General features: G+C 42.0%; 2 protein-coding genes across 5 annotated transcripts in view; both read left to right on the top strand.

Moving 5' to 3' along the window:
• The window catches only part of msh3 (mutS homolog 3 (E. coli)), a 48,482-nt gene extending 40,471 nt beyond the window's left edge, over nucleotides 1–8,011 (top strand). For both annotated transcript variants that reach the window (XM_030060719.1, XM_030060718.1), the window contains exons 22-24: nucleotides 4,408–4,540; nucleotides 4,735–4,903; nucleotides 7,571–8,011. In XM_030060719.1, the coding sequence (XP_029916579.1) occupies nucleotides 4,408–4,540; nucleotides 4,735–4,903; nucleotides 7,571–7,652 (384 nt within the window). In that variant the 3' untranslated portion in view covers nucleotides 7,653–8,011. The remainder of the gene's footprint in view (nucleotides 1–4,407; nucleotides 4,541–4,734; nucleotides 4,904–7,570) is intronic.
• Nucleotides 8,012–8,557: 546 nt separating this feature from the next.
• rasgrf2b (Ras protein-specific guanine nucleotide-releasing factor 2b) overlaps nucleotides 8,558–19,639 on the top strand; it is a 46,499-nt gene continuing 35,417 nt past the window's right edge. For 2 of the 3 annotated variants that reach the window (XM_030060035.1, XM_030060034.1), the window contains exons 1-2: nucleotides 8,558–9,119; nucleotides 19,252–19,358. In XM_030060035.1, the coding sequence (XP_029915895.1) occupies nucleotides 8,844–9,119; nucleotides 19,252–19,358 (383 nt within the window). In that variant the 5' untranslated portion in view covers nucleotides 8,558–8,843. The remainder of the gene's footprint in view (nucleotides 9,120–19,251; nucleotides 19,359–19,639) is intronic. The other variant, XM_030060036.1, reaches the window with a different exon arrangement.

Below are 19,639 nucleotides of genomic sequence, written 5' to 3'. Positions count from 1 at the left end.
TACCTGCCGTGACCACTTGCTAGTGTAATCTCAGCTTGACACAGGAGGCTACCCCACTTACATCATCAGAAAATTGGATTTTTTTTATGCTCTGTAAGATTTTGTGTGGAATATTCTCACTGCTGTCTAAGAGGGGGTATTACAAAAAAAAAAAAGCCAAAATGAACAATGAACAAGTGTCTCTGTTTAAACAAAAGACAAAACATGACCTGACAGAAAGGCCATCACCTAGGCAACCCCTCACTGGGATAAATGGGCACTGGACCAATTGGAGCATCAGTGTCAGAACACTGTGACGTACACATGCTTCATTCACATAATCTTGTTCTCTCTCTCACTCTCCCTCTCTCTCATTCTCTCTCTCTCTCTCTCTCTCTCTCTCTCTCTCTCTCTCTCACACACACACACAGCACCTCACTGTCAACCTTGTTAGTTGTGAGGTGAGAACATGAAGGAAGACAGGAGGGTGTTGACTTGAGTTTGAACTGGATGTGTGTCTAATTGGAGAGAGAGGAGTAATGAGAGAGAGACAGCAACATGACTGTGACACCTCTGGCCTTTTCTGAAGATTAGATTACTGCCTAGAAGCACACCTCCGTTCACACACACACACACACACACACACACACACACACATGCACATGCACACCACTCACATCCCATTGGCTCTTTGATAACATATCATTAGAAAAGACTTGACAGGAGTGCCTGGGCTTTGCAGGTGTAGCCCAGACACTAACTTCAAGCTCAGGGCCCATCAGAGGGTTACTGTGGGAGACGAGCAGGTGGATCAGGTGAAGTGGCTCAGAGAGTGGCAGACAAAGATGCTGTTTTATTTTAACCGTCATGTCCAGTTAGCCCTACACACAGCCTGTCCCATCTGGTACTGGACTGCTCAGTGTGTCTAACCTCTGCAAGCATTCCTTTGTGTGTTTGTAAACACACGGCAGATTTCCTCATGTCCAACACCCAGATTACCACATCACATGGACAGAGAATGCTCTGAGGTGTTCTCCTCCTCCTCTTTACATCTTCCTACTGCATCCCACTGTACTGATAGGGCCAATCAAATTTAATAGATATAATTAAACCTGTGCTGATATTTAAGGTAGGAGTAGTGTCCACATTAAGCTTAGGTAAGTATGAGACTTTTTTTGCTCTGCATTTTTCACCCATGAAAATTGGGCTTTTCAAAAATGCACTTCGAAGTACAGTATGTAAATTTAATGTTAATTTTGTGTTTTTAGTTTAAAAGGGAGAAACGCTGATGTAGGGCTGTCATGTGATCTAGGTTATAGTTTATTACTGAGTTTGCACAGGTCATGTGCATAGGTCTGCACTTGCTTGATAAGGGACTCAAAGCATTTCTGTGCCTTTTGGTGCGGACAGTGGGCTTTTGAAAAATGATCGGAAAACACCAAAGCAGCATTTTCAAATTCACCCAGCTTAGGTCATGACCACACTAAGCCAAGTAAATTTGAAAACCCATCTTTTTTCTCTGTTTTGGCCTGCCATCCATACTGTCAGTTTTTCTTCTCCAAAATGTAGCTTTTCAAAAACACTTTCCAAGGTATGTGAATCTATCAGAGTATACACAGGAGAAAGCTGAACTTTTTGAAAATGCTGACACGGGATTGTCATGTGATCTAGTAGTCTGGTAGGTCATGCATGTACGCCTGCACACGCCTGATAGGGCACATAAAATACATTTCTGAGTGCTTCAGTGTAGACAGCAAGCTTTTGGAAGAAGGTTTGAAAATGCTTGTGAAAACACTTGTGTGGTGTAGTGTGAATGGAACACTAAAAAGGTGTTTTTAAATGTACCTTTCCCACCGTGGCCTCAGTATTGATGCGATCCGTTTACACATTTCATTCAGAGTGGTCCACTCTGCAGAACAGAGCTATCAGAGCACCCCGGGGGGCCTGGTTATAAGCAGCCATTAGCACCCAATCAGACTATTAGCCAGGCTGTTGGACGCCCTCTGTCACACCGCCTTCGTTTTTTACCTGTCATCTCTGATCGAAATAGCTTAGCTTGTGTGTATGCGGTGCAGGTCTTTGTGTCTGCTGAGCATGTGGGAGTCGCCCCTCACTTCTCTCTCACAGGGAATAAAATCCTAGTGACGTGACCTTTCCTAGACGGAGCGGTTAGTGGGCTGTTCCTGAAGCCAGCCCCGTCTTGCAGCCTGTCTGCTGTGATGATGTAAGACAACAGGCTTGATCCACCGTGAGATCTCACACCCCATTTATAATGATTACTGTCATCAGTACCCTCATTGATTATTAATATATTAGCAGCTGTGCTGTTACATACAGTATGTTTTTTTAGATCTACTTCTGTTTTATGGTTTTCATTGTCAGCAGAAAAAAAACTTGCTATCTTTTAACTATTTCTCCTTCCCCTTTTATTGTATTTAATCTTTTTGTTTGTCTTTGCCACGTTTTACTTTGTGTTTTGTCTGTGTATAATCTTTCTTTGATCTGTTTATGTATCATTCTTTAATTTGTTTATCCTCATTTTAAGATCAGTTGTGTTTTGCCCCTTTAATTATTGTGTAATTGTTGTTGTGAAAGGTGCTATATGTCTTTATTATAATTTATTGTGTCAGAAAATACCTTTTCATAGCATTTTGTGTGGAAGAAAAAAATCATGGTTTCTCTGAACTGTGTAGTCATGGTCACAGTGTACAGGAAATGACAGCGTGTGCGAGTGTGGTCATAGTGAATGTATGCTCCACACTCCACATGTTCATGTGATCGGTTTGTTAAAGTAAGCAGGAAAGGAAATGTGTTTGTTTTAGAGAAAAGCTTGTAGCAGCTGTTCGGAGAGCACAGCGCTGCAAGCAAAACTGTTTGTGCACATGTTTTGGAGAAACTGAGTGAGCAAGCACACGCGGCATCCATGATTTGTGATTTTCACATCTCAACCCTGAACGCCGGGGTTCAGTCATGAAGCCTTTGGGTGCCTCGCAGGCCTTGAGGAGATAACATAATCGAGGGTAGAAATGAAATACATCCACTTCATGGTATCGCTCCCTAGAGCCTGAAAAGTAACGTGTGGCATTTTAAAATGAAACACAGAGAAATGTAATGAGGGACTGCGCAATTCCCTTACTGAGAGAGGAAAATCCCAAAAGGTGTATTAAGGAGAAAATAATATGATGTTTATGAGTTTACATTGGTAGCGTTGTGCACAATGCAAAACTTCATGGATTGCCATACAGTATCCCACTGCGGGGTATGCAGCCTGAGTTGAGTTGTCTAAAACAAGGCCGAGGAACAGTAGCTGCTACACTCTTCTCCAGGTTTGGCTGGCGTTGTGTTAATATTGACTGTGTTGCATAACATTTTTATGTTACCCACCATGTTCCCTGTTATACTTTTGTTCTCTCATCTCCCCCTCCTCCTCTCTTTTTTCTCACAGTTGTCCTCTCCTCTTCTCTCTTGTGTAAGAAGGAAATAAGGAAAACAAATGGCCCCGTATCAGAATGGAAAACATTTTGTGCAGTCAGATCAATGCCAGTATGTGGATGGTTTAAACTTATTTATAGAGCAAGGGAAGAGGTACACTTGGCCTACTAAAGTACGAAGAGGAACCTCATCATAGAAAAAGTACAGACTTGCAAAACATTTTCATACTGTCAGGAATGGTTTTAGTATTAGTGGGGCTATTAAGCTGAATATGCACCAGAGAGGAGGCGGCTTTCTAGCTTAATTTGAAAGTCTGCTTTCTGCGTCTCTCAGTTTATTTGATTGCATCTGTTTTGCTGTCATGTTTCATTGGACTTTGGCTCATTTATTTCCATAGTATCACCTGTTATCTGTATAATGAACAATCCAGCATCAAAACTGTACCTTTACAACTGGTATTTATATACATTCTGGACTTTTTTCCACACTGTGGTTTGATCTTGTTTGTGTGCACTATGCAAAGCTGGTGAGTAGGTGGGGAGGCAGCAAGTCTCTCTATTGTCAGTAAAACTAAACATGGCAGATGTAGAGTTGCTACAAGTAATGTTGCTATACAGTCTGTTCTTTCTTACAATACTTTTCGTACTAGAGAGTTGTCTTCTCCGACTTTCTAGTAGGACACAACAGAAACGACAAGTTATCCTGGCTGGTAGAGAGCAGCAGCTGCAGTGATGACATCTCTGCCCGCAGGCATAGCATAATCTCAGTATTTTCTCACTAATGCAAGCCTACAGATTCCATTTAAAAGTGGCTGGTTTGACACAGGTCTGATCATAAGGTGAGCCGCACCAATCTGACCACAGCGTTCTGCATTTTTCCTTACAGAGATACAAATACTTTTAAATTGCAGCTGTAAATGTGGTCCATGTAAACGGACGAAGAACTTGCGATTATATGTGCAGTACTGCGATAATAAGCTTCAGTTTCTTTCCTTAGGTCAAGGCCCTCACCTTGTTTGTGACCCATTACCCTCCTTTGTGTGAGCTGGAGCGAGTGTATCCGCAACACGTGGCCAACTACCACATGGCTTTTCTACTCAATGAACCTGACATCGCCACTGACACTGAAGGTATGCGTGTGTGCATTTGTGTGTGTGCGTGTAAATGTGCCTTCAGCCTTTATTGGTGGATGTTTGTTGTAAATATATTGGTTTTCATGTTGTCCAAATAAATTTAGAATGATCTTACTTCAGCCATTTGTAGATCATGATTTTTTTTTTTTTTTTTTTAAGATTTTAACGTGTGTCTGTGTGTTCACTGATAGATGGCGAGGTTCAACCGGAGTTCATCACCTTCCTCTACCAGTTAACTGAAGGTGCTGCAGGGCGGAGCTATGGACTGAATGTTGCACGATTGGCTGATATCCCAGATCCTATATTACACACTGCTGCACGCAAAGCCCGAGAGCTGGAGAGCACGGTCAATGCCAGGAGGTACAGTGACAAACACACCATCCTGAGAATGTTCTCGCTGGCCATCTTTTAAAGTCAAAAGACAGCGTCACATAAATCTCACATAAAATGTTCCTGTGACGCTGGAGAGCTCCGTAAGTTTCGATGAATGCAAACAAAGCTTGAAGTGAAGTAAGAGTCAAATCTGTGTCTTGAAGAAATAAAAGCTTGGAGCAGCTCCACTGACAGAAAATTGCAAAATGTTTATTTAAGCTTTAACACTCAAATGAACTTGATTTCATAGATGTGCTCACACTTTTGAACCAGAAAATGTATCAATATTCCTGGAAAATCACCATGGGTACAAGTTAGTGGAGCAGCTCGGGCTTTTTCACTTCATGACAAGAACAAGTTATACAGGAAAGCAGTAACCCAGAGGTTAGAGAAGTGGGCTTGAAAGCAGAAAGTCACAGACTCAAATCCCCAGACCGGGACAGTCTCTGTGGGGGAAAGCAAATAAGTGTTTCTTCTCTTTGATTCTGAGCTATTAAAACCAAAACTTGATGTTTACTGTTGATATTTTAGATAGTGGAAAAAATATGTATTGGAAACTTCATGCAGTGTCTTATTGCTGATGTTTTGCCAGTTATGACCCCCAAAAAAGAATATGTGCCCTGAAATGGATGGTGCATCATCACAATCTGCTTTTCTGTCAGTGGTTTAGTATTTCACGATTTGTTTTTCCCCTAACAGAAACAGGATTGTAGTGTTTTTGTAAATTTCTGAAGTTCTGCCTGAAAATAATGTGCCTGAGCTGCTTATTAATGAGAAGATTCTGATGAGAAATATTCCTTGCAGAATTGTTAATAGAAACCAAAATAAGATGTTCTGACAGCCTCTGTCAAACTTTATCATATTTTCTCCCTGTGGTTCAAATCTTAGTTTATCAGTGTTTTTTTTCCCTTTCTTTTTTAATAAGGAAATGCACCGTTCAAGTTCACTTGCCAAGTGCATACTTTAAGGGAAATTAAAGGACGGCAGCAGAGTTTCTACATGTTTTATTCCAACTAATCATCTACCTTTCAGGCAGCCATTCATTTAATCTTTTTTTCAGTACAGCATAAAAATCAACTTGCAGAGACCTAAAAATTGCTTGAGATAGGTAATCGATCACAGTCGATATCCTGCCCAAGTTAATCTTTATCAAAGTTTTTTAGCGCTAAGGTCTACACTCCTTATGATGCATTTGCAGCTGATAGGAAACTCTGACAGCTGGAACTTAAAAGTTGGCTGTCAAAAAGCCTTTAATTCATGCATAATTTATTGGAAAATGAAGTCTAGAAGACAAACAAACAAGCAAATGATGTGAAAAATCTGGATTTAGCTTTGTGATACATTACAAAAGTTGTGATAGGTAGCTTGGTTAACTAACAGGTAGGACTTCAATTTCCCACTTTATCCAATAGCACATAGATGCACCAGTCCTTACCCTCCCAATATAATGTCATCTCTGCCACAAAGTAGTGCCTGCAGAAAAGACTGTTTTGCAGACAAAATTTTAATCACATGAATGTTTAAAAAAAAAAAAAAAAAAAAAAAAAGATAGACAAAGATGTTTTGCTTGAGACTGACTTAGAAAGTAGAAATTCAGCTAATTTTTAGTCTTTTGCTGTCAAAGCATCAGGGCAGCTCTGCAGGTTCTCTTCAGAGACGGCACTCGCTCTGTAAATTTGTACACGGCGTCTCCCTGCGCTACAGCGGACAGCCTGCCTGGACCTGAGTGCTGCTTACCCTCTGCCTAAGTAATCCTCACCATATGAAATATCTGTCAGCAAGCATGCACTCGCACTCGCATGCACATACACACACACACACACATGCACACACACAAAGCCATACCTCTCTGTCAGTGTAATCCTCCCTATATGAAATGTTTGTCCTTTGTTGGAGAGGAGCCGTGCTGTGTGCACAGTGGTGCTCTCGAGGAGCTGAGCTGTTGGTCCTGTGTGGAGAACAGGGATCTCACTCAGCTGTCACACAGATATGGTCTGTATTTAGGCTAGATACATGCTGGGCTCGGAAATATAACAGTTTTACAAGAGAATGGTGGTATTTGCTGGTCCATGCATGTGTAATACATCCGCCAAGTCTGATCCATTAAATCTTTCCCAGTTGCAAGAATGAGAGCTTCTGTGGGAGCGTGCTGCTCCAAGATGAATGAAGTGGATATAGACCAGAAAACGACTTGATTCTGAGCAGCGACTCAAAGCTGAAAAATTGTTTTGAATGATATGCAACATGTTTGTTTTGGTCTCACCTGTAATGCCTTTTCAACCTCCTGGCTTTCAAAATGCTCAAAATCATGTTGTTTTGCAGTCTGTATCTACTTCATTTTCATTTGTGGGATAAATCGGTACCCTCCTGGTGAAGCTCTCCTTCGTGTGAAAGGGAATGACTTAATGGACAAAAACTTTGTGGCTGTATTACACTTGTATGCAGCAGCAAATACCACGATATCTGGGTAAGAATCCAAACTATCACTTTAACCACCAAAATAGAACTTTACTGCCTCCAGTTTCTAGTTATGTTCTCTCTCCATTTGTCTCTTATTTAATCTCTCTCTCTCTCTCTCTCTCTCTCTCTCTCTCTCTCTCTCTCTCTCTCACTCTCACTCTCTCTCTCACTTTCTTTCTCTTTGTCTTTTACTAGGAAGAACAAGACTCTTCTTTTTGAGCTTTGGAAAATCACAGACAAATCATCACTGATGGACTGGATGCAATCAAACTCCTGACAACGCTGCACCACCACCCATCACCAACACAACACAAACGTACACACATGAATTAGCAGATCCATAATTGAACACACACGTGCGCACATTCATATACACACTTCAGTGTACAGGATTAACATGCTCATAGAAGTGCAAACTTGTGGCATGTAAGAGTCAGTACTGACTGATGATTGTGTGTGTGTCCGTGTTTGAGAGTGAGATTTTTTAACCATCTCAGGATTTGCACATGTCGTGTTGTGTATTAATACCTAATTGACTGACAATAATTTCGCACAGCCTAATGCAGATTTAACCTACCGGACTGTATGTGCCAGTGTGTGCTTTTTGGTGAAAAATAAAGAAAAAAGACAAACTTGGTACTTCTCCCTTTTCCTTTCAGAGGGGTGTGTAAAAAGGAACCACATTTTAACGTTGGCGGGCATTAACCTATCCTCTGTTTACTTTAGGCTGAATATTGTTGGCTATTCGTTGTTCATTTGTGTCAGCTATTCATTAGCTGTGCACTCTTTGATCTCATGTCGTTAATAATGCAGCAATAAATCATATTTGCGCAGGAAAAAAACGGAACCACTTCTCTGTCATATAAACGCAATCTCTCTCTCTCTCTGTCTCCCTCTCTCGCTCTATCTCTCGCTCTCTCTCACGCTCCGCCTTTAATTCCGCCAACTCCAGCGCTGCCCTGCCCAGCCAAGATCAGCGAGCATCACCAGTGAGAGAGAGAGAGTATGATAGAGAGACATAGTGAGAGAGAAGGTGTATGAGTGTGTGTGTGTGCGTGTGTGAGAGTGTGAGAGAGTTAACCAGAGTCAAAGCCGATTACAGCTTATCTGGTCTGTGATTTGGTCACTGTCTGTCCACTTGAGGGTTCTCCCATCTGTGAGCGGCACTCTTCTCGCTTTTTTTCTTAGTTGCATACATTTAAGAAACGTTTTTTTTTTTTTTTTTTTTTTTTTTTTTTTGCGAGTGACATGGATGTATTTTAGTGCTGCTTGGACTCAGACATCTTTACTATGAGTTCCTCTGCAGAAGCGCTTCCAGCGGGGCAACTTTTCCGTGCGCCGCGGCGCCGTTGAGCCGCGCATCTCCTGAGAGGAAAGTTTACGCGCAACCCCCGGCCAACATGGGCTCCCGGTGAAACAACCCAGCCACGGTTGTTTTAGGTTCTCTTTTCTGACCCGCTAAACAAACATGCAGAAGAGTGTCCGCTACAACGAAGGGCACGCACTGTTTCTGTCGGTGGTCGCGCGCAAGGAGGGCACCAAGCGCGGTTACCTGAGCAAGAAAACGGCGGAGAACAGCCGATGGCACGAGAAGTTCTTCGCCCTGTACCAGAATGTGCTGTTCTACTTCGAGAACGAGCAGAGCGCGCGACCTGCCGGGATTTACCTGTTGGAAGGATGCACCTGCGAGCGCGCGCCGGCGCCCAAGATGTCCACCACAGGGAAGGAGGCGCTGGAGAAACAGGTGAGGGATTAAAAGAGAACAGGGAGCCCCAACCCTCCAAACCCTGTGGTATCACCAAGCGCCCGCAGCTACTGCCATTTGCCACAATAACTTCTAACACCTGCTTATAGTGACTTCATTTTCTCGGGCCAAATTACAACAATGATGGTTCTTTGGGGAATGTTAGGATTAATTTGTGTCACCAAACCATCTTTAATGATTATTTTTTAAGGTTCCATCCACTAAACTGCACTCACATACCTCACAAACCCCTTTGGCCTCAATAAAAAGGCAAGAACATGTAACATAAGCCTACCTGCTTCCTGGTGCCCGCATGCCAATGTGACAAGGGCTCCGCGTGCATCATCCCAAAGCAGGCAGCACTCTTTCCACATGGATCATTTTAGTTTATTCCTCACTTGCATCTTTCCTCCTCTCCCAGCAGTTTGGATTTCCCCCCCTCTCTTACGTCCACAAATTTGCAGGCTGTGTGCAGTCACATTTTAGCTGATGATGATGATGATGATGCACGTGTCTGATGGGTGTGTGTGCACTTGCATGCATGTGCGAGTAACCTGTTGAATATGAGCACAAGAGGATCACATTTCATCAAATGCAATAAAATAAATATGAACTTTCATAAAGAATATAATATGAACATTTCAAGGTTCCTTTCCATATCTAAGTCACAGATGATGAGAATTGGAGGCAAATACACAGCAATGCAGACACAGGATGTTGTGTTAAAGGACTTTTATCTAAAAGCATGCACAGGGCAGCATTGTGGACATTTTTTTTCAGTTTGGCAACCATTCCCTTGGAACTTGCCTCAGCATTGTTGCTTTAATTATTTAGGTAGATCTTGTTGCTAGGAAACATTTGTGTGTAGCACATCTGCATTGATCAAAAAAAAAAAAAAAAACACCTTAGTATGTCATCAACCTCAGGGTGATTTTCTACATTGTTACTTTACTTCGTAAAAGTGAGAGAAAACAAATCATCTGACCTTATCATGTGGGTATGCTGCTGACTGTGTGTGTGTGTGTGTGTGCATGCGAGCATGCATTCCCATTCAGATTCATGGAGTGTCTCTACAGGTTCTTAATACATACAGCTAATGTCCTCTCGATATGAAATAAACACAGCTGTAATTCTCATTATTTTGTTATGTTTAGTTATGATGATTCAAATTAAATAATTGTCCAGTGGATCTTGCGTCAGTAGTCCATCCATCTCTCTTGCACAGGAGAAACTGCTACATAGGAAAATGCAACTACTATGTGTGTGTGACTGATCTGCATTGTGGAAATGTTTGTATGTGTTTGTGCTGTCTACAAAAAAGGCACACTAAACAACTCTGTGTGAGTGTGTGTCTGTGTGCTTTCTTCACCTGGGCAGAATAAAATCTATATATATATATGCTGTAATAGGAAAAAAATGGAGCAGGGAATTAGAAGTGGATGCACTGTTGATTCGATGAAGGGAAAAAGTGGTGAGATGGAGCTCAAACACCGTCACCCATCATCCAGGAATCCACATCACTCAGAAAATATTAATTCCCAAAGATTCAAACCTACTTAGCTATCCATCCCTTCAGAAGTGTGTTTGTGTGTCTTAAGAGTCCTCTCCAGACTAATGCAAATGCAGAAAAGGCTTCAGGAAACCATGGAAATGATCCATTTTGTGGTTTCCAACCAGCAGTCCACAAAGAGGAGAGACGCACCTGCCACAATATGGCTCTAACTGACACTTGTTATTTTCTGCTGTACATTGCTATGACTTACAATACTGGACTGCTCATTAATGATGATTGGCGGATGAATGAAAGACGAATCTCTCTTGTTTATCATTTACACATGTACCCAACCACTAATGTTGGCTCTGATGCATGCATAAAACTATCTCTCTCTCTCTCTCTCTCTCTCTCTCTCTCACACACACACACACTGTGGCTCTTGCTCTCGAACTACAGCTGTGGTGTTTAATTAGGGTTATTTTTAATCTTAGCTGCAACCTTGTGTCTTACCATTTAATACTAATGGCCATGCGCGCACACAAGGAATAAACCACAATGTAAAAATGGCAGTTGGGCTTACATGTAAACTCTGTGTGTGTGTGTGTGTGTGTGTGTGTGTGTGTGTCACGATCACACATCAGTCAAGGAGAATTCCGGATCAGCTCCTGGGCCTGACTCCCTGTGAGCAGATTTGGTGGGATGAAGTGAGCGCGCAGGAGAAAGAAGTGAGAGACAGAAGGCTGACTTTCCATCAGCCTCTCTTGCTCCACACTGTTTCTCTGTGCAGTAGAGTGCGTCTGCCAGCAACCTGCAGTATCACACCCCCACAGTGAGCCACAATGCACCCACACAGATAACACAGCGCCACTGCCTCTCTCTCTCTCTCTCTCTCTCTCTCTCTCTCTCTCTCTCTCTCTCTCTCTCTCACTCTCCTGTCTCTGCTCTCTTGTACTCATAGATAGACACAAACCCTTCAAATCATTTGGAAAGTATTCACACTGGTCTGAATGGTTTCCACAGCGACTGTGGACTGTGCAGCGGCCGTGCTGGTGTGTAAATGTGCGCTAAAAGGCCCGCAGACTCAACTGTGCGTGATTGTCAAACTGTGGTATCCCTTCCCTTTCTTCAAGCATCTAACAGGGCTATTGATCGCAGTGAACAGCACGATTCCTCAGGGGCCGTGAACCGTAGAGAGGTTGTACTGCTCATACAATTGCACATCCTCATTATATGATTTTTAAAATAAACACGATAAATTGGTGAGTTGTAATCATGAATTAGGGAGTAAGGAGTGCTTCGGATATTCCTCTGAGACGTGGCTGCGCATTTCACCCAGAACTGCAGCATGTGGCGGTTCAGTGTCTTGGTCAAGGATGCTTCAACGTGGATGGACAAATTGGATGTCACAGGGATTGAACCAGTAACCTTCGGGTTACGGGGCAGTCTGCATCCACCAACAAAGGAACATCAAACATGCAGTCCCTATGGCTGCTTTACAGTGAAATGAGAAACTCAGAGCAGGGCAGGTATCAGCTGTTAAGTTCAATCATGTCTGTTTTTTGCTGCTTTTATAAAGTGAGTGTGTGTTTTTTTGAGCTGTAGGCACGAAGGGGAACTTAGTAACAGTGTCTTCATCAGAGACACTTCAAGAAAAGGCGGGGTGACACTTCACAGTTGGAGTGTCAAAATTTATTTCCTGGTGCATGTGTGTGTGCGTGTGTGTAATTAGTTCTCATTAGGAAGCTTCTGTAGCTCTAAACGCTCCTCTCAGTACATTGCCTTTTCGCTGTTGCTCACACTAATCGTCTGCATCAAGGAAACAATTCCTCTCATATTCCCTGACTCAGATCTGCTCCCTCCCTAGGCTGCTTTTCATTTTCCCTTTAGTTGTCTGCCAAGTGTTAGAGCCATTATGGCCCTCATTATTGTCAGATAAGAATTTAAAGTTGGCATCTGCGTTTACAGAATCTGTCTCTGGTGTTTGAAATACTGCTGCAATTGGGGTGTGAATGACAGCGAGGCCGAGGTTTACTTTGATGTAAACATTCCTGGTGCGACATAGTGTCATAGTATCTAATTCTCAGTGTATGAAAGAAAGCATTAAAGGAATGGATTATCACCCGAGTCAATATCCTGGACACCATTAAGTCTAACCTTAAGGCTGTGATGAACCAAATACTTAAATGATTTCTCTGAGGAATTCTCTGAATGTGTGCCTGAGAAGCGATGGTGTAATATGAATGTGTTGCCCTGTATTGATTGGCCTGCCTGTAAAGCTGCATTTCGCAGGGTTAACTTAAAATTGTTAATGAGACTTGTCAATCATGCTGGTTTTGGATGGGTAGAGCAGGCGTGAGAGTGAAATACAAGACACACGCACACACACTCATACACACACACAAACAAACACACCTGCGCAGACACAAGATACATAATTCAGCACTCCTCCTCCTCCTGAGGTTGTGTTTGGAGGCGAGGCCCACGGCGACAGGAGCTCTTGGGGCATTCGGCTTTTTCTCTCCCCAGTGGTGTTATTGTTGTTAGTGTTGGAGCTGCTCTCATCCATTATAGATGCTCCTCCTGTCAACAGCTACAGGTGCTGCTATGGAGTAATAACACATAGAGCAGCAGACACATGTGCGTTCACTCACTTTCTCTGTGTCACACACACACATACTTAAGAGAAGAGAGTGTAAAATAAACTTTAGAGTGTCAGGTAATGGGAAACGGGCAGATTGTCAAGCAGTTTTATGTGTACTCTTTGTTGCGTGTGCAGAGCTGATGACCATCAACTCCACGAGTTCAGCACATCGACAGTTCTTTAGTATATAGTAAAAAGGGTTTATGTTTAGACACTGATGCTGCCGCACCGTGGGAACTGCTGGAAACCCCCCAGGTTTTGTGTCTATAATGTGTTCGGACTGCAGGGTTTTTCTAACTATTCCTCTTGGCAATGGTGCGACTGCAGTGCAGCAAGCACCATAAAAAAGACTATAATATAGTATATTGCACAATCCTTGTTTCTATGTTTGTGTGTGTGTGTGTGTGTGTGTGTGTGTGAGAGAGAGAGAGAGAGAGAGAGAGAGAGAGTTTGATGTATAAGAACACAGCGCTTTGTGTAAACACTGGAGGGGGGGAGCAACCTGATTAATCTCCAGATAAACAGGTAATCCCTGATCACAGTGTTATGTGGAAGGCCCAATATTTAACTGTATTTTAGTGTGTTTGCATGTACCTACAAGTAAATGGCTGTGATTTTTTTTCTTTTTTTTTGCATGCATATAGAGTGTTTTCTTTGGAGGAAGTGAACATCATGCAGAGCGATGAAAAGACAACAAGATGTGGGATGCTGATTTACTGAATGCCACATTAGCTGGTGCACCATTAGCTGAACTGAATTGTTACATAAAGTACTGCCGATGTCAGATGAGCGCTTTGTATCTCTCCAAAATGATCAAATTTCTGCAAGTTGAAGAAAAAAAAAAACAAAACAAAATAAAACAAAAACAAAGAAAGTTCTTCTGACAAATGAAATTGCTCTTTGCATTTTTGGAATTGCAGAGTATGTTTTGAATGGGTCTTACAGAGTTGCAAAACATTCTTAACACACAGAAATGTAAGCCTTCATTTCGAGTCAGACAATGTATATCAAAATTAGACTGTTTTCTTAGCGACAGCAGGGGTTGATGCCATGTACATGCACTAGTCTGTCATGTCCTCTGCTTGAATCACACATATTTGAGCAAGTTGTTTTAAAAATCAGAAGAATTAAGGAAGAACTGTAAGACTCTTCTATTCAGTTTAGCCATTCTGAGTGTATTTGATGGATTTTTGCTTGTAGTATTTTTATTTTTGTTTGCCTGTGTTGCGTAAAGTCTCATAAAAATATTTTGCTGATCTGGTTCTGTATGTGGTAGGTATGTTTCACAACACATGACTCCTTTAAATCTATTAAAAATGTAATTATTAAAAATAGAGTTATTACAGTAATCTATAAGCAAGGCAAATAACATTAGAAACATAATAAAATAAAATAAACAGGGTAAAGAGTTGAATTACTGGATATACAAGGTTTTTACATGACAACAGTGGTTTGTTTCTTTGATCATGTCTTCCTTGGAGCATTTTATGAAGCTGCGTTCAGCAGAAAACAACATTATGGGCCCCGAGGGAACACGATCGAAGTGGAGAAATGAGCGGAATATAAAGAGGAGAGAGGCAAATTGTGCGCTGGAACCAGCAGGCTAGTTGGTGGAAAAAGTGAACCAGTGCTCCTCATCCATTTATCTATATAACACTTCTTTTCATGAGTGACTTTTATTGCTCTGCTTTGACACTGATAATGAGCTGTTTCTCAGATATTATAGAATGGGCTGTACAGATGTTAGCAATGAAATTTTAGTCTATAGGAAAAGCCAACATCAAGTTTTGACTGGAAGATATCATAGCTTTTTTGCACAACAGCAACAACCTCAGAAAATTTGGGGATTTTTTTTCTTGCTGTTTTCTTTGCCACCTTTTTCAAAGTGATTAAAGTCAACTACCTCTTCTCTGGAACCTGGCCATTGCTTGTGTGTGGTCGTTTTGAGTCTACGCATTTGATTTTATATTATGAACATAGTAATCTCTTGTCTAGTAATCTTGCTGATGTGTTTGTGGCACGGTGTTGCCCCATGAGGATTATCAACAACAGGTGGGATGAGATGGGCTCTTTGGTGATAATCTGACACAGTCACTATGTGGTTTACTGGTAGCATCTCATTTTCTGTGCAGAGACACACACGCAAAAAGAAAAAAAACAAAAACAACTCATACACACATGCATGAACTTGTTTGTGTGCACCAATTTACAGGAACTCAGCAAACAGATACTAATTATTGTATTTTTTTTTTCGTTGTTTTTTCACTGTTTGGCCGCAAATTTTTCCCTCATCAGTTTGTCGATTATGTCACCCAAGTTATTTCATAGCCAACACACACACACACACACACACACACACACACAGAGAGAGAGAGAGAGAGAGAGAGAGAGGGAGAGGGGCATCTGGTGCACTCTTTGTTGTATTTCTCAGTAATGGTAATTGTCACTCTGCAGGAATCGGGATCAGAGCAGTTCCAGAACTTCCTGAGGCAGTGCAAAGGTGGAGGCTCATACTGTATAATAAGAGCAGCTTCCAGCCGAGCCATTGTGTCAAAGCCCCTGGCTAACGATTTTTCCCCCCCCCTTCCTACAGGGTATTAGTACCTGTGGACCTGAAGTATAGATGAGCTCTGGATATTTCTGCTCTGGATCATACAACCAGACCAAACCAAACCAACACACAGTACAGAATTAATCCAAACAGCCGTACAGAGCCACGGGTGCACACATATTTAGGATGGATGGCCCCAACCATTGCAGTTCCAGAGCCACCATCTAGCCATTGATGTACACAAGATCAAAGCTCCAAAATGCCAGTGGCTCTGAAAGGCTGAGAGTGAGAATCGAAGAGAAAACACACACACACACACACACACACACACACACACACAAGGTCCATCTGTAGCGCTGAACACGATGCTTTGGCTGCCGATTCCTGCTGATATTAAACCAGACGGTAGTCCTGCATCATTAGTGGCTATTCCAGTCCCTAATCATCATTGGACCCCAGCAATGATTCAGTCATCCCTGTATTTAAAGATTTATAACAGATGAATATTTTTGGATTCCTCTGTCATCATTTGTCTAATGAATCTATTACCCTTATTTCCAATTCGGTCTCCGGCTCTTTGAGCCTCAGTAAAGAAAAAGCGTTTCATCACCTTGACAACATGAGCCTTTAAGGGTGTGAGTGTGCATGTTGTATGTGTTTGTGTGTGTGTGTGTGTGTGTGTGTGTGTGTGTGTGTGTGTTTGTGTACCTTTGTTGGACAGTAAGACAAAAATAATTGTTTTGGGTTGAGATAACTTCCCCCTTCTCATTCCGTCTCTGTTCTCACAGCAGCAGATTTTCAATGAAATTATGAAACTTTATTGTGCCTGTGTCTTGTTCGGTGGTGGTGATCCACGCTCTTTTGTGTGACAGTGTCCATTTGATTGTCCATTTCCTTAAGTTAATTGTTCAGGTGAGTGGTAAATGAATCCGTAGCGGCACAGCCAGAGAGTGATGGATGGAAAAGAGTGAAGAGTCTCTCCCTCCCACTCTGTCTTTTTCTCTGTGTCTTTACTTTCTAAATGAAATCTCTTACAGTAGAGTGAAGGCCCTGAGGGATGGAGGGTACATTTGAGCCCCTTATTTGAAGGGAGAGTGAGATGTTAGTCCTGAATGGCACCAAGGAGCAGAGGAACTGCTTGTTTACAGCTTAGAGAAAGAAAGCGAGAGCTGGAGCACCGCTCTGGAGATGTGTAAAGCTCTCACTACATTTACACCCTCCACAGGATCCTCTAAAACTAGACACTGAGCAAGCAAGCCCACAAGCACCACACATGACTGCCAAAATTACTGAGGACGCACAGTGTTGCAGTGGAATGCTATTTATGCTGCAAAGCCCAATTTAATACAAAATGTACAGTAGTTTACCATGTAAGATAGGATGTAATTTAAATGATCTGCTTGGGGAACTTGAGTCTGTGCAGCAAATAGTAACAGCATACAGCACAGAAAAGTAGAGTATGAACATAGGAATAGAATATAAACAAATAATATAGCAAATGAACTGGCAGTTTTCATCACATATTAATTGGAAGGTATAAATGAGAAGTATAACAACAAGTATTGACCTCTTTGTCTTTAATATAACAGAACTTGAAAAATATAGAACATGAAAAATTCTCCAAAAATTAAAACATATAATTTTATATGTACAGTAATATTAACATGTATTCTGTATAAATTAGGTTGTTATACAAATATGTCAATATAATATGTGCAATGAAATGATATTGAATGAATGATACTGGATTTTAAGGAAAGCAATGTACATTTTATTCAAACATGTCTATATGTTGTATGAACAAATCCACAGTAGCAAAAAAAAAAAAAAAAGTGCTGGAATGCACATGTACAATATAAAAATCCATGAACCTTGTCAATACACAATATTCACTTAAAAATGTAGTTAACTTGTCAATCATCTATCTAAATCAGCAACATCAGCACATTTAAAAAAAAAAAAAAAAAAAAAAAAAACTTAATTAGCTGTTCCAGCTCATGTCTTAAAATGCTGGACAGATAATTATGAAGATCAAATGAACAGAAGCAAGAGTGAAAAGCAGAAAACAGGAGTACAAAACATGGCAGGAGTGCTAGATATTGTGTTGCCATGGAAATATTATCTTGTTAGGTGGTGACACGATTTAGAAATATGTACTCTGTTAAGAAATGTTATGTAACATATATCTCTTTCCCTCTCTCGTTCTCTTTCTCTGTCTGTCTGTCTCTCTCTCTCTCTCTCTCTCTCTCTCTCTCTCCCTGTCAAAGAGCGTTAGAGCACAGATTATTGTTGATGTAATAAAATGCAGCCAGCCAGTGAATCGAAATGACAGATACATAAAAAGCTGTGATGTGAGGATGGAGATGGAGGAAGGGGGGTGGGGGTGTTCCAATAACCTTGGTGATGGTCTGGACTGTCCCCAGCCCATCCCCACTGCCGGGCTGAAGCCCAGCCATCCTCCTGCAGGGCAAACGTCTCTCCTCTGGGCTCTGTTTGGTTCACTGAACCCTTACTGCTTCTCTGGGATTGCGAGAAAGACAGGAGAGCATGAAGGGATGAGGGGATGGAGGAGGAGTGGGTTTGACAACAAGAGACGTGAGGATGCTAGCTGAACGGGGCAGAAGAGGCGGAGTGGGAGTATAGGTGAAGTGCAAAGAGAGGGAGGAGGAAAGAAGTGGGTGGATGAAGAGAGAGGAGGAGGAGGTGGAGGCACAGTCTTCTCTGTTTTCCCTGACTAAGAATAGCAGCTCTTCTGGTAACCCACTGCCCCGGGACATGACCATTTGAATAAAAGCCTCTATCGCTTCACATAATGCCTGGTGTATGTGTATGTGTATGAGTGAATGTGCGCGCATACATCTGTGTGTGTGTGTGTGTGTGTGTGTGTGTGTGTGTGTGTGTGTGAGTTTGTGCAGGCTTGCATGCATTGGCATGTGCACACTGTGAGAGTGGGGAAGTAGGTTAAAGGCAGATACTCAGGGAAATTCATCAGAATAATAGGAGAGACAGAGAGGAAACAGGAGAGAGAGGGGGAAGAGAGGTGGAGAGAGGGCTAATTGATGGTGATGATAATAGGCTGGTGGAGAACGGAGGCACAGACAAGACTTGATGTTTTGTTTCAGTGAGCAAATAACTGTCTCATATGTGTCGAGCTGGCCAGCCTCCCACTTCCCTTCCCTTTCTCTCTCTCTGTGATCTGTGTGCTTTGTGAAAGGACCTGAAACTTCATGAATCTGAAAGGAGAGAGCGTGGAAGGCAAACATCCTCACCATTAACAGAGAGCAATATTTACATACAGCTTGTGTATGCCATATGTCTGATTAGCTGGGGCAAAAAGCTCAGAAAAAAAAGAAAACATTTCAAGTGAAAAGCAGTGTTGTAGGTGTGTTTAGACTCAGGTCCTGTTGTGTTAACTGTTTCTCTCTCTCTCTTTTCCTCTCTTCAGCACTACTTCCTCATTGTGTTTGGTCATGACGGACAGAAGCCTCTCGAGCTGCGCACAGACGAGGAGAGTGAGTGTGATGAATGGGTGGAGGTCATCCAGCAGGCCAGGTAGACTGCCCTTTACTGTAAAACGTAAAGCATATTGCCTGTGGGTACAACATTAAAGGAACAGCATGTAGGATTTAGCGGCATCTGATGGTTACAAGGCAGAATGCAACAAATGACAGTACCCCTTCTCTTTCCACAAGTGTCCATCGAGGCTATGGAGACTTTTGGAGTCTAGTTATTTAAACTACAAAACATTACATCATAATTTGCACATAAGATCAGAACATTAGTGTTAGCTGTGGTGATATGATACCCTCACGTATCCCTATATCAATATAACA

This window comes from Myripristis murdjan, chromosome 9 (genome assembly GCF_902150065.1).
Source record: "Myripristis murdjan chromosome 9, fMyrMur1.1, whole genome shotgun sequence".
Taxonomy (NCBI): Eukaryota; Metazoa; Chordata; class Actinopteri; order Holocentriformes; family Holocentridae; genus Myripristis; species Myripristis murdjan.
Note: the sequence above shows the minus strand (reverse complement) of the source record. Positions and strands in the feature narration are given on the sequence as shown.